Genomic DNA, 16187 nt, shown 5'->3' with positions numbered 1-16187 from the left:
CCTGGATCCCCTTCTCCATACATGGGGATGTGTCTTGTTGTTCGGTGTAGTAGATACAATGGATTAATTTCTTTTTAGGTTTATTTCTTTCTGTAAATACATACATGAATTTATGGATGTCATGCCCAAAAGAATGGTTCTTGGTAGCAAAGAGCTCCGTGATTCTCTCTTTATACAGTTGTTTGTACATATTAAAGAATAATCTCATTATAAGAGTCACAATAAAGAATAATAATATATGTTGTTAGTTTCCCACGCGGAGCCTCAATTCGTTAAATGACTTTCTAGATTCTCTCTCTCTCAAGCGAGTTTTTTTTCCATAAAAATCCATAATTTTGCAAGCTTAAAAACAGAAATGAGTTTGCTAGACTCATCATTCGTTCAAAAGTCCTTTAACTCTTTAAAAAATACGAAATTTTTCTTTTTAACAATGGTCATTTGAAAAAGTATCAATTTCTTTCGATATTAAATTTAAACTTACCGTTAAAACACTCCTGCGGGGAGGCATATATCTCTTTTAATAAAACTTTGTTGTCAAAATTAGAAATACATTTTTTAATAAATTGATGTCATAAATGAAATTAATGTTGTCAAAGAAATAAAAACCTTTTTTTTTTTGTTAAAAAAAATGTTCTCCAAGAAAAAATATGTTCTTTATGAAAAATTGTCATTCAATATTTGCATAATGTTATGTTAGAAAATTGTTGTCAAATTTTTAAAGCTATAGTTAATGGTCAGGGGTACTGCCTTGGACCATTTAATGAACCATTTTGTATTCATATGTAGAGCTCAATGAACTTCTCCGTTTTCTGTGTTTTCCATATAAGGATCGGAAGAGACGACTCTCTAAATAGTCATATCATACCTACAGTACATAGAGAATTATACCATAAACCCCTTTTTCTTCCTGTAGTGCTCTCTGCTAAGTGATTATGTTTTTCTTTTGATTGGGGTGTGTGAAATAATCTTTTTCATTTTCTTTTAATCGGTTTTGGTTTAGAAATTATTATTGTTGTTGTTATTTTTTTTGTATAAAAGAAGTCAAATCTCCAACAAGAAGAAATTTGTTTACAAATAATAACAATTAAGGTCCCCTTCTACTGGTTCCAATGCATTGTGGTTTATTCATTTGTATGTTTATTTACTTTGGTGGTATATATCTATAAGTACAGAAAATGAAATTCTTTTTTGTTGACTGTTTGTTATTGGGTTTATCCATTAATTATTATTTGGAACGAAGGGGAAAAAATGTTATATACAAATAATTATAATTTATATACATATACTTATTTTTTATCTCTTTCAACACAATACCGAGTGGTCCATTAAAATCTGAAACCTTTGAATTTTAAACTGCAACAATATATAATTAATGAATTAACAATAGAATTTCAATAAAATGAATACTATAAAAAGATGTATGTCTGAGGTCTCTTAATCCTTAATGTACCCACCCTTACCTTTCAATGATGGCTTCTACGCCTGGCACATACTGCAGATGTATTCCTCTGTCATGACGCCTCAGTGCTGGATGACAGTGGCTTTGAGGGCCTCTGTGTCGTGAGAACGACACTGCAGGCCTTCCCTCGACATGCACCCAAAGCTGCTGGTCCTCTCTATCCTCAAAAGGCTCTTTCCAACCACTTTTTTATAGCTCTCTGAACAGTCTGGTGGGAAACCCTGAGATCTTTTGCATGGGTCCACTTGGACTTGAGGAGATTGGCCTGGCTGTTTTCTTTGAATTCTCCAGTTCCAGTTTGGCTTTTTTGACAAAGCCCTGCTTCCTCTCTAACGTGATATGCGAACTCCCTTTAGGAGAACCGTGGAGGCGTGACTAGGCTTTGGGGTTGTAATATAACTCTTATGACAAAATGCAGGTCTATTATTTAAGAAAAATATCATCTAAAAAATTTTATTTTTATAAAATAAGATCATCAAAGTCTATTATAAAAAAATGTCATCCAAATTTTTTTATTTTGTACTGATAAAAATTGGAAATAAAATTTTTTGTGCTTTAAATTCACAATAATTAATTACTTGAAGATCATGACATTTTTTAAGACACTACGCAATGTAAAAAGCTTGAAAACATCTACTTAAGTCTCTTAGTAAATTTTCAATCAATCTTATATAATGTGTAATTGTTACCTCTATTTTGACATATTCTTATCTTTCATATATTAAGAAAAGAGGTCATAAAATTAATCAAAATAACATTAGATTCGGGGTTTAACTTTTAGGTATAGGTTTTGTTTAACCTTTTTAGAGGGACGGCGTATATCTGTGGAACATGAACATATAACTTTTTTTTTACTTTCTAACATTTTTCTACGGCACAACAGTATTTAGTAAATCACTGGTTGAAAAACTCTTCATATACCAGTGTTGCAATCACGATTTTGCTATTAAGGGCCTGATTTGAGTGATTATAGATTGTCCACTATTAGAAATGGGGATAAAGACTACTTCTAATCTTTTAAGAGGAAGAAGGGACCCAGTATGATTTTGACACTGTATATATACACCCTATTGTTACTTTAAAATTGATTTTTATTTAAAAGGATATCAAGTTAAATTTCAGTTCTAATATTAATTTAGTTTAATATTACATTTTATTTTGTTTTTAAGGCATACTAAAAAGTTTTTGAGTTGAATTTCTCTTAATATTAGTTTGAAAGGAAGTTAAAATAATGATAAATGTTTATATGTAATTTATTATTGCATATATACATATATAAATGTATGTACAGAAGGAGCCTTACTTATTTTTGGCTTATATTTGTATGTACTTACGTAGATATAAATCCCTTCAAGCAAGAATGAGGTTTTTTATATAAATAAATACATATAACTTTTCATAAACGATATTTATGTTTGTGTAGATTAGTTTTGAGTTCTTTGCATGGGTTTGTAAATATTTACTAATGTACATATGTTATTGTGTACTTATTTGGGTATAATTTTAGAATAAATATAGGAACTTAAGTTGGATAGCGAGTCAGATTCTGTTTTAGAGCAGTGATATGATTTTTAATTTAAAAAAAAAACTTAAATGCGATTGGCTTTAAGAAGTTGTATCCTTATATTCCCTATAGTTTTGAAATAATATGATCTTAAGGGGCAGGATAATTTTTTTAGTGCGAATTTAAAGAGTGTTTTTTCCCGAAGCCTTTATCATAATTATTTAATTTTTGAGGAAAGAACATTTAAGCATAAAGTAATATCACTAGTGTGTGTGTGCTCCGGCCTGAAAATATTTTTTTTTCTTAAAAAAACTGTCTTCAAGGAATGTTCTCTTAAAATAACGTAAACATGTTTTAAACAAAAAATAAAAGTAACAAATATTCTGGCAAAATTTTGAATATCTTCCCAAAAAATATACTCCCCATCGCCTATGGCTGTGATTAAACTCTTTTTACGATTGAATAAATTGGGAGCAGAAAGGTTATTTCCAGATCTTCGATTGAACTTGTATTTTTTGTTCATTTTTAATCAGATTATACATTTTTCAAGAATTTCTTTAGATCGTTTTGAATTCTAATATTTTTTTGAAATTATAGATGTATACTTTTAGAAATTAATGTCGTGTTTAAGATAATATATAATCTTACAAATAAAACGATCTTAGATTATTTCTATTTCATTTAATTTTTTTTTATTCTGATCATCCTACAGATTGTGCCGCATAAATCCTTTGTTTCCACATTCCATTATACTTTTGGTCCAAGCCCAGAACTGAAATTGATTCTGGGTTTTGAGTACATTTTCAATTCAAGACTTAAGATTCAAATATCAGCCATGACCAATTTTTAAATTTGTTTTTTATGCAACATTGCCCACATTTTATTATATCACACAAACTCCTCCGAAAAAAAAGCTAGAAAAAAGCCCAAAAATTCGTTGATGGTCAGTTCTTCCCTATTATGGAATTAATTTAGAATACTTGCTGAGAATTGTTAACGATTTAAAAGCAACTAATTCTAAATCAGCCAATCAACGTTCAAAACATTGATTCAGATAAAATAAGCAGAAAAATCGACAGCTGACACCAAAATACACTGTGTATCTTTGTGTTAGTAAAGTAACGTCGTCTGCAATAGATTGAATTATTTCAAATATATTTTGTACGTTTAGTAAGTAAAATACCCGGTCTCCCCTACTAGTGTTAGATTCGAGTAAGATATTGAGTTCAAGTTTTTGATCATTTTCACATACATAGAAATACATAAGTGTAGTTTCTCCGTTTAAATACATCAATTCTTTTTTTAATAAGAAAGAAGCTTTGGTAGTTTTTTACTACTCTTTTAAATAAAACTAGGAATTGGAATTAACATTACTCGAATATTCCAAGTTTTGATTCATTATTTGAGTTCAAGTAAGGTTGATTTATCCAAAAAAAAAAAAATTTTTTTTTTTAGAAAATTACTCGGATCCACCATTAATTTTTGTAGTCATATAACTTTACCAAAATGCTTTAATGGAAATGATATGGTACCTCTTCTCTAACTACCTCTTTTTTTTCTTCTCCCTCTCTTTTTGCTATGTAAACGTTTGGATTATCGAGGTTAATGAACCTATATAGTTTATATATATTTTAGCATGTGTGAGCGTAAATTTAGCTTGTTGCCTATGATTTAAACGAAAATAAATATCTCGTTTGGTCTCCTTTACTACTACTATAAGTACGAAAAATATCCTCCTTGACAGCTGCAAATAAATATTGAAGGTCATTGGTTCTTTATCTTCAGGACAGTCTACCATCATTCTTTGGTTAAAATAAGTTGATGCATAAGATAACATATTCCATAATTTTGTGACATAATAATCCTTAATATACCATTTATGTAAATGACTAACACATATGTGAATATAGTTTAAGTAAAACTTTGGATGAAATCCAATTTGTTTCAAGGTATTCTTTCCCAGTAAGTCAGGGATCATATGTCCTTCATTTAATAATTTTCATAAGTCATTATTACAACCACTAGTTACATTTTTTGTGCTTCAAAATAATGAGCTATTGGAAACATATTTAATCGAAAACATTTATGACACGAACAACTTTTCTAATTTTGTACAAATAAACGGTATTACATGTAATTTGAACACTTTACATAATTCCTTTAATACCCTTGTTTTATTTGAATAGACATGATGATACCTAAAGTTTAACGCTAAAACAACTTAGAAATAATTAGAGTTTTAAATATTATCAGGAAATAATAATCTGTTTATTATTTCTTAACATTGGAACTTCCTTGTTGTACATGGGTAATAATGATAATAATGCATGCTCCAGAAGTAATATCCTAAATAATTTTGTGAACTACAAGTTTGAATGGATAAGACAACAATATGATAAAAATGTCTATGAGTCTTTAAAAGTTAGTTAAAAGCCCGTGACGAGTCAAAGTAGTGGACTTTTACTTTGTGGCGTCCACTAGGTATGCAATAATGTCCTTTCGTTCGCTGGCTTTTTTAAGACCAGCAAATACCATTTTGGTTCCAGGAATATATTTTTTAGGATTGATGAGGTATTCGTCGAGGGTATCCTCACCCCAGGTGATTCCTGCAAAAAAAAAATAATGATTGTTACTTAAGTATAATCCTGATTAGAATCAATATAGCCTACCCTTGGACTTGTTTGCATCCGTGTAATTGTAGCCAACACCTTGACCGGTTTTACGGCCAATCAGTCCATGAAGATTAGGTCCAACCTTATGTTTACCTCCAGCTTCAACGGTGTGGCATTGACCACACTTCTTAACGAAAAGACTCTTACCCTTGTTAATATCACCCATGATTACGTTATTACTTCTTTGCAACTCAAAGAATAATCTAGGAATGAAGAGAGGAAGGAAGCAAGCTGACGTCACCTGACTACGTGAAAGGAAAAAAAGAAAAGAAAGATGGCCGCCCTCACTGAATTAACACTTCGCAACCTCATCAAGAGCTCTCCTTTTTACTCTTGCACGCACTTCATCCAAGAAGGAGGATAATACGAAATGCTTACGTCATAGATTATCTACTTTTATTTAATATAATTTTTGAAGTTATATAAAAATATTTTAGGGTAGATCGGGGTAGGTTAGGTTAAAAAAAAACCAAATAAGTTTTATCCATTGCTTTAATATTGATAATTTTTAGAAATATAATAGCTATTCAAAAACATATATGCAGTGTGTCAAAATAAAAATAATCTTGAACAAAAATCAAGAGAAGGAGAAAATTTAGATTAATTTTTTTACTTCATATATATAAACAACCAAATATTTCATAGACATATTATAGTCAATTATCGTCTTTATATTCAAATTTGTGGGATGAGTTCAGATACTTAAGAATGTTTACTATAGTTAAGAACCATTATTTTACTTAAGATACTTATATTGGCCCCGATATGGCCTTTTAAAAGCAATCTGTCAATGTATCATTCTTGTATTGAGACGATCAATTTTGGTTATTCTAAAAGTGCAATTTGTGGCTCCTTTAAAGGGTTAATACTAATATTTTGTGGATAGAAATTGACGATAATGCGTCGAATAATACAAATGTAATAATCTACACTCAATTTTGAGAAAAACCATTCTAGCTTGCTTTTTTGTTGACAGGCCACATATATGATTATTTTTTCAAACTAAATAAATAATACTTTATATTATTGACCCCCATAATGATAACCCCATTTTAATAGTACATTTTTAATAACTTAGCTTGGTCTTTCCTACTACGGCTAAAACTATGTTTCCTATTTATTTATTTGATAAATGGTTTTTGTATATAAGTTGTGATGGATCATCGAGCATTAATTTAAAATGGTTCCGTAATGGTAAATAGGGTCAACTTGAATTTTCATCATTGTTTGTTTTCTATACATAATAAATACTTTTGCAATTGCTTTGTAAGCCCCAATGGTTCTACTTTTTTCAAATTATATCATTGCAGCCTCGTATAATTCATATATAATAATGTTCCAACGAAAAGAATTAATTACATATGAGTCTATATAATTACATAATTTATATGTAAGGGAATTAAAACAAGTTAACAGATGCTTCATATTCAAATTAATTGATTAGTATTATAAGTTATAATTATATAGACTCTTATGTAATTAATGTTTTTGTTGGAATATTATTGTAATTTATATTCACGCAACCTAACCAGCGTATTATATTTAAATTTTATAATAAATATTATAAACTTAATTGACCATAAATCAATCAAAATTGACCTTTTTTAAAGACAATATTTTTTTAAATTGAAATATAAGGTCTATTCTATAAGTTCAGTTTCATATAAAGCATTTGAAGAAAAAATAAAAAAATATACTAGCATCTAAGTAAGGTCCTTCATTTTACTCGTTTTTTCGGTGGTTTCTATTAAATATAATCAAGATAACATAATAAATAATTCATTTTTTAAATGCTGAAATGTTTTTATTACTTTGATTTTTCATGCCGAAATATGGCACTGAATCTTAGTTATACCCTAAAAACTTGATTTCAAAAAAAAAAAAAAAAAAAAAATGCTTTAAAGGCCAAACCTTCATGAATTGAAAGTTTTAATGGTCATATTTGTGTTCTACGCCTTAAATAACAATAACAAAATGTAGGTTTCAGCCTGCGGACAAAAATGCTGTTGGATTGTGGGATATGTATTTACCGAGAGTGAGAATCATAAATATACGAGCTTTCAAAAATAAAATTAAAGGTTGTCTTATTGTAAAAAGGAGGTATAGATAGACCTACAGATTGAAACAGAAATCCACATTGACCCTGATAAATATTTGTGTTAGTATGTAGATATTCATATTTTAATCTAAGGAATGTAAAATATACATTTCTTGAATTTGGGTGAAGGATTCAATGTTGTTTAAAGTGATACTTTGGATTACGAGCTTATTCCATGTCGGAGAAGTGTGATTTCTCTAAAACTGACTGGGATTCCTTCTAAAAAATGAAATCCATCAAAAACTGTACATCATTGTCCTATTCAAATTTGTAAGCTAAGAGACGTTCTACCTTCTGGATTTACTTAAATAAGGAATCTTGACATTAATAACTCAAAACTTGCCTCGTTTTTCAATTTGAAAATGGGAGCTCTGAGTCCAAAATACTATTTCCCCAGCAAGTATCTCGCAATCTGATCTATTACTGTATTTGTATATATACAGATCGTTCTTACACATTTCCTTGCTTGCCATTGCCGTCCTTAAGTATCTTTTCCCACTAGAAGGTCCACTCCAAGCCCCACTACGAAGCATGTATTCATATTTTGTCATTGAATAAATCACTTGATGTAATGAGTGCTATATTATTACTATCTGTTAAAAATACATTATTAACAAACAGTCTCTAGTACCCGGCATTCATGAAGTAATTAGGCGTCGACTAAAAGACAAATTTTGATTTAATAACATAGAAGTTCACTCCCCAACAAATGTCAGTGTTACTTTCTGTTTTTCATGAGCCCGCTCACACATCCCAACTCAATTCATATTTCCCCCCCCCCAAAATGATATAATAATAATAAGAGTTTGGGGGCGAAAAAAGGATTTTGGGATGACTAATGACTGTAATGAGTACTTTAGTCTTAAGAACGTTCACTAATAAAGCAAACAAAATTAAATTTTACATACCAGCGTTTATATTTAATAAAAATCGTAACATATACTGAAAAAGCACAAGAACTCTGATATTCTTAAGATACCAATAACAAAAATAAACAGAAATAGTGCTCTTGTTATACATGGACACACCTCCAATATTTCATTAATACGAGTGTTGTGTTGGTTCTTATTAATTTGGTCGAGTCCAGTCTCAGGACTGTCCTGTCCTTGGAATTTTCCATGAAAATATCGATGGTTTATTTTGACAAATAAGACATATGTATTAAGATTATGGCACATACATAGCAAAAAATATTAGTTTTTCATTATATTGTAATATGAACATATTAAATTGTGAATTATTTATAGAAGTTATTCTATAATTTAACTGAATAATTTAAAAAAAGGTAAACACTCTCATTGACGTAACGAGGGATCGATTTACCTTCTTTGATGACTGAGAAATGGGGCTGGACTGGACCTAAATAGGACCGACACAACACTAACTACAACTACATTATTATTTCTTAAATTAGAAGTATTAGTATTATTTACATTAGGGAGCATTATATACAATACAGTGCAGCCTGTATACACGTTCGATGCTACATGCACACCCCTGCAATATTTCATTAATACGACTACAATGTTATTTCTTTCGTCTAAATATGTTTACATTATGGGCACTATATACATCGTATATTATACAGACAGACAAACAAACTGTGGTTTATTAATATAGATTTAATTGTGATAAAACTAGTGTTGAGACTCGGTCCAAGACCTTTTTTTTTTCGTTCAGTCTTGAGTAATTTTATTCTAGACCCATCTGAAACCGTGGACTGGGAAAAAGCCATGAAATTTCTATTCTAAAAGAAGTCTCGTTTTTATTTTTGTTGACAGAATTTTACTACAAGATCGGCCCAAACCAAATTTGTTTCTTCTTACAAAAATTATATCGTTCTCAGACAGGTATAAGATTTCCAAAACGAAACACAATACTTGTTAAAACCGTACCTTATTTATTATAAATGGTTTGTTAATAATATCCTCAAATTTATGCTCCTTTTCTTCATATGCAAAAAATTTCATTCGTTATATATAATAATTCATCAAACGAATAAATAAATATAATCGACTCAATAAGTTTTTTTTTCTTACACAATTAACTATTACTATGATGAAAGAAGTTCTTTTGAATATTTTCAATGATGACGAAATTATTCACATTTCTCCTTGAAAACTACAAGTCAACTAATATATTTACATGATACCTTAAAAGTATTTTAGTATGAATGAATTATTCATATATGACAAAGAGGCCTCTGAAAAAACATTTTTGAGTGTATATATTTATATATATTCCTTTCCAAGAGTGTGTCATTTATGGATTTTTTAAAGACCCTTTAAAATTATGACATACATATTTATTATATAGGAAAATTTATCGTTAAAAAAATATTGTATTTAATATACCTATTTTTACTACTTTCGATCGGATTAAAATTTTATGATATTAACGCAAATTTATAGATAGGATGGACTTTGTGCATATTTCTTTATAAGTAATAAATAAATAGATGCATTTTTTATAAAGGATGCCCAGGGAATTGGGGAGATATCTTTGTTATGAAATGCTTTGATAAATAAGATTTTTTACCCCTTTGGGAGACCCCTTTACATTAGGGATTCTCTAGAGTTTTCGGGTATTACACCAAATGAGATGAATCCCAAAACTAATGTCAGTTTTTCTCTAAGTGATTTAAATTCATTAAGACAATCACCAAATTAAAAGTAGGATTAATAAAACTTGTGTAAACGTGTTTTTATTGATTATGTATCTTGTTCTGAATGTAATATATCCTTTTTTATGCAGAAAATGATGAAAAACGATGCTCTTCGTTATATTCTTATAACATATTCATCATTTATAGTAATAAGGAATGTCATAGTTTATATTATAAAAAAATATTCCATGTTTAATTTAAAAAAGAATCAATGGAGAAATATGAATCTCCATGGCTTATTTTTGTTCGATTTTGTATTTTTTAAGTGATTCCATTTTTTATGGGGGTGACCTTGCAAAAAGTAAGCATTATCATAATATCGTTTACGTTATCAATGTCAATTTCATGACGTCATGCCCATGACAAATAATATCATAATATAATGCTGCACTTTGTTCAAATTCAAATAAAATATTAGATAATTATTAATTATATTTGAAATAGTTTTCCTAGCATGAATTTTCATCCTGTCGTCCCTCGTGGAATTCGAAATTCGAATTCGAACTTCTCTTGAGATGAATGGTCAAGTTATAAGTAGCTTTCTTCGATTACCTCTATCTTCCTTGGGTCTTAACTCTTGGAGAACATAGTAGAACAATGAAAAGGTCCATTCACAAAATTTCCAATTCATATTTTTAAAATTAAAATTTCAATATTTTTCTATGATATTCCTTATCTCTATGAATCATGAATAAGTTATAAGAATCAAAAGAAAAGTGTCTCTTTTCAACTTAAAAAATGAAATATATGAAGTTCAAAACAAGATACTGAATCAATAAAAACACAAGTGTAATCATAAAAACACTTTCAACAAAGTTTTATTGATCGTACTTTTCATTCGGTGATTCTCTTAAAGGTAATAAATGAATTTGAACGATAATAGTCCCGAATTACCATAATCCAAGAGCACTGAGTGGAAGCTGAGGTCCGTCTTGGATTCTGCGCTCAATTCATTTGTAGAAAATTTGTGTTCCCTATTGTAATTTAGAACGGAAGTAATGTTGGTTAATGTACATAAAACAAGTAGGAAATTAACTAGCACCGGGAGAAACAATTGGTTGCAACTCAATTTAGGTTATTTATACCGACATCAAATGTATTTTATTATTCTTTTTAAATAATTTTTGTAGACCAGTTGAAATATACTCAAAGGCTGGACTTGGCCCTTGGGCCGCCTTTTGAGAATCTCTGTTTTAAGTCATATCTATTATCTACATTTGTGATGAATGTTATTTTCTTAACATTAAATATGTATAGTATTTATATATAAAATAACAATCTTGATAAATAGACATGTGCTCAAATGTCAAAACATTTAATTAGATTATTTATTTAAGCAACTTTTCATCTTTTTATTTTATTTATAGGTAAGTCAAAAATCCTTCCATACATAGAAATTGAATAAATGTACATAGAATATCTGCAATCCGGTTATATTGAAGAGTGGCGAGATTCTTAAACGCCTGGATTTGAGTTCTCATACATTATTGTATTTTCTTCTAGGAAGTAAGTTTTCCACTTTCCTTACTATTTATAATCATTCTTTATATATGTATGTCTGTGAATGAATTATGCTCCTTGCCCTGGGTTAGATAGGTCCATGAACTCCCAAGGAGAAAAATTTCAATTTGCTCGCTTCTGAGATTGAAAGAATCTTGGTTCAAAATGAATCTATTTATATGCTCATACACGTCTTCACTTATGGAATATTAAGTATGCAATTATCCAATTCATATGTTATGACTATGGAGAATGTGACTACTTTTGTAGCTAGGTTTTTTTACGAAGATGGGAGAAAAGGAATGTTGCTAGCTAGGCCCCCCTCCATGGTGATGATGCGTGTGAACTCTGGAAGATACATTCATTTCATTTATGAGGAATTCAATCAAGTTTTTTTCCCCGTTCTCTCTCTTCCTAATTTTCTTTATTAGATAAATATATTGTATGTTATTAATTCAAAGTCTGTAGGCATATTTTTCTATTATGAAAATGCTAAAGACTTGAAGACATATTTTTAAAGTTCTAATATTAAGTGAATATATAGCATGTAATTATTTAATAGTGTACTACATATTATATGGATGTTAAGTATCTACGCCATTGGTCTTGAAAATGGGTTGATTCATCTATCGACGTGGCCTCATAAAAAATGATATCCTAATTGATTAAGGAACTATATGATGTAATGAATTAAGCGAATTATGCAGGTCAGCTGACTTTTTACACTATAAATATTGTTTTAATAATTAAAAGTAAAGATCCCTCTAGATACATTTTCAATAATAATATGTATGTCTTTTCAATGAAGTTATTACTAGGTTGACATATTTCTAAGCTTATAAATTAGAGTAGGAAAAAGGTTTGTTGCATGTGCTCTTTCTTCCTTAGTGTACATTATTTAATAGGGGTTCGTAGTGTTAACTTCTCCCTTTGGAGTGAACATTCTCGCCTGTCTTTGGTGTAAATTGTTTTAAAAATGCATAATAAAATAAATGTATATGAATTTAAATATAATTCTGTAATTCCCTGCACTAACGTTATTTTAAATGTAGAAGGTTCTCCTCTTTATAGCAATAATTCATCCCCCCCCATTAATATAATACGCAGCTGAGTTTAACAAAGGTATTCATTCAGTAGTACCATACGTATCACTCCTGCCTTCTCCTAGTGCGCTCTTTTTTTCCATACAAAAATGTCAACTCTAGTTATAACTAAAGAGTCTGTGGGGGCAAGGAGTTACTTCACCAAGACAAAAAGTAGCAAGTGTATTTAGTTGCTAGCTGTCGATATTTATTTTCTTCGTACTCCATTTTTTGAATGGGGATCGGTTAAAATCCAATTAGCTCTTGTTAAGGTGCTGTGAACAATTATTAAATAATACCTTCATAGTTGAGAAGAATTTGCTAACTACCAGTTGGCTTTAGGTCCTTTTTTTTATTTTTTTTCCGGAAGATACCATAAAAGTATACATTTTGTCTCACTTATCAGTTTTCTGAACGTTGATTGGTTGAATATGAATTAGCTCGTGTTTTTAGCTGTGAACTATTCTTCACAGTTATTGACTAATAATTTCCATAGTTGAGAGGCATTGAGTAACTTCTAAAAGATATTGGACCTTCCACTTTGTTTTTTAAAATGTAGATAATAACGTGGGGGGGGGGTACTGCACCTGACAAAAATGTGTAACGCTAAAGGAATATTAATTATTATTTTTAATTATTCAACTGGGAAGATTAATTGTTAAAATCTCTGCCTATGCGCTTGACTATAGTTTTGGTGTTAAATTAAAAATATTTGATGTGTTTTGTTGTCAAATAGTCAAATTGTGTTGTGATTTTTTTTAATTATTAGAAATATTTTTTCCTTGCCATATTTTTGCCATTATCATAAATTTCATGTTAAAAAAAAAAGAAGATAATTCACACATTTCTTTAACATTTAATGAAAAGATGTCCAAATATTTAAAACTTAAGTCAAAAAGATACCCAACCCAAAAAAATAATAAAAAAATCATAGTTACAGGCATGCTTATGCAATTACCCTGTGGTTTTATTTTAAGAATTTTCAAAAATAGGGAAAATGTTAGATAATATTCTTACGAACATATTTTATTACAAAGTAAACGGATTCATATCATAGTTTGCCTATGTTTTCATATATCACTCTTTGCATGAATTGCTTTCTTCAAAAGACTTATCCATAACATGTATTACGTAAGATATTCAAATAGATTTAGCACAGCGTTATCCTATTATGATAAAAACTTACAATATGAATTTGAATGTCAGCAGTTGACGCATGTATCCTTGAGTGTCGATATGCTGAATTCAAACTATGAATTTCTCATTCAACTCTAAATCAACATGATATATAATAGAGTAGCCATCCGTTGATAAGAATGCCACAATGAATTAACATCCTTTTTTTCTTGTTGGAGGTAAAGTTGAGTATAATTACATTATTTTGTTGAGGTATAGAAAAAGAGATAATAGAGATCTATTAGTCATGTACTGAATGTTCTTCGTAATTGCAAATAACCATCTTTATATTTGTTAAATTGAGACTCTTTATCTATCATCTATATGGTTTTAAGCATAGTAACAAGCCAAAAAAGTAGGCATGCCTTTCTCACTACAAGGAGTGTACGACCTCAGTCTCTAATATTTGTACTATACCTACAGGGAAAAAAAAAAGAAATACAAGGCAAAAACCATCGAATAACGAGATCAATTTTATTGCCAGTCTCTTGAAGTTGGAAAAATATAAATATTTTATGGAAGGAAATTCCTCAAAGGCAGTGATTTTAAACCTTGTTATTTTCATTACCCAATTTTCGAATCTCACTGTAGACATCCTCCCAATATTTTCTAGCTCAGAAATTTTATGAACTTTGTTTTATGAAAGAAAAATATATAAATATAAATTTTTAGAAAATAAATTATTATGAACTTTTCATTGAAAGTAACTTATTTTTCAAAACATAGATGGCACTGTACACAAGGTTCTTCCTCTAGATAATAATCACTGCTCTTAGGAATATATATGAAAGATCAAAATCCAATCGATCTTAACGTTTAAATCAACACCTGAATGATGACATTGAAAACATACGTTTCTGCTACTACATATATACTCTCAAGTCTCAACGCACATGGATTTTGTGATCCATCTTTAAGCTTATTTAAGAAAAAAAAAGTGTTCTACCCCCTCTTTTCGAACGAAATAACATATGTTGCTTTTGTATACAAGCATCATCATCGTTGTCTTCTCCCTAAAAGGCTATGAAAGGAGCAGCATATTGTTAAGTAGGAGGATGATTCAGAGAGTCACAAAATGTGATGACGGATCAAAAACGGAGCAACATCCTCAATCATAGATACCAAATTACATAGACGTAGGTGATGGGGGCAGAGAAGAGGGGGCAATTTCCCTCCCTTTATTTAAGAATTGGCATTCATACAAACGTCTATTATGTCCTGAATTTTCAAGTTAAAAAATCTTAGTCACGAATTTGTTGTATTGAATGATATTCATATTCGAGCAAAAATGAATTTCTTCCTCTCAAAAATTATCCCTCCCTACGCCTGTGTCTACATAATTCCCTCTTTTAATTAATTTATTAATGGGGGTGAAAGTTGATCTGTTTGAAAAAGTAATGTGTGTATATAGTCTATAAGTAAATGATCACTTCATGCAGTTAGGATTAAGTTTCTTAATGTAAGCCTCATTCTTTGGTATACAAATATTAATAGGGGGTTGATAAATATAGTTAATATTATTTGTTACGTCAACACAGAAGCAAGCTAGAATGATCTTTCTCAAAAGCGAGTCTGGATATGTACATTTGTATTCTTTAAACGAAATTATCCTCAATGACCATAGTTGTATAAAATATGTCCTAAATAGTGGGAGCGACTTTTTCTAATTGACATTTGAACAGGCTTTTTTTGCATTTAACAAAGCTGTTGCTTTTTTTTTTTAAATTCTTGAAGACAGAGGGTTTGATCTGGAGTTATAAGTCTAAGTCCCTATTGAAGTACGAGGAGATTTGAAGATGGACATCAGAGTAATTCCAGTCTATACAAGGATGATCCATATAATTCTGAAACTTACTAATTCAATAATTAAGGAAGTTTGAGTTATTGCAATCAACTCATATTTCGATATATTAAAGAATACATAATTAGTCACAAAACCAAACAAACCTGAGCTCTCTAGCTAACGTACATGTCCAGAAAATTACACTTGAATGTGATCTACAAATTTCCATTCGCGCACTCTTTCACGCT

General features: G+C 29.7%; 2 protein-coding genes across 3 annotated transcripts in view; one reads left to right on the top strand and one right to left on the bottom strand.

The window, feature by feature from the left end:
• Positions 1-16187, top strand: part of LOC121127520 (uncharacterized) — a 284995-nt gene that overhangs the window by 97854 nt on the left and 170954 nt on the right. The gene's annotated exons all lie outside the window — the stretch shown is intronic.
• LOC121128037 (cytochrome c) lies at positions 4989-5873 on the bottom strand. Its single transcript, XM_040723608.2, has 2 exons — positions 5633-5873; positions 4989-5569 (listed from the first exon to the last, which is right to left on the bottom strand). The coding sequence occupies exons 1-2, from the start codon at positions 5799-5801 to the stop codon at positions 5424-5426; spliced, it is 315 nt and encodes a 104-aa protein (XP_040579542.1). The 5' UTR covers positions 5802-5873; the 3' UTR covers positions 4989-5423.

Source organism: Lepeophtheirus salmonis, chromosome 13 (genome assembly GCF_016086655.4).
Source record: "Lepeophtheirus salmonis chromosome 13, UVic_Lsal_1.4, whole genome shotgun sequence".
NCBI classification, from domain to species: Eukaryota; Metazoa; Arthropoda; class Copepoda; order Siphonostomatoida; family Caligidae; genus Lepeophtheirus; species Lepeophtheirus salmonis.
The sequence above is the reverse complement of the archived record's forward strand: the minus strand, read 5'-3'. Positions and strand labels throughout refer to the sequence as shown.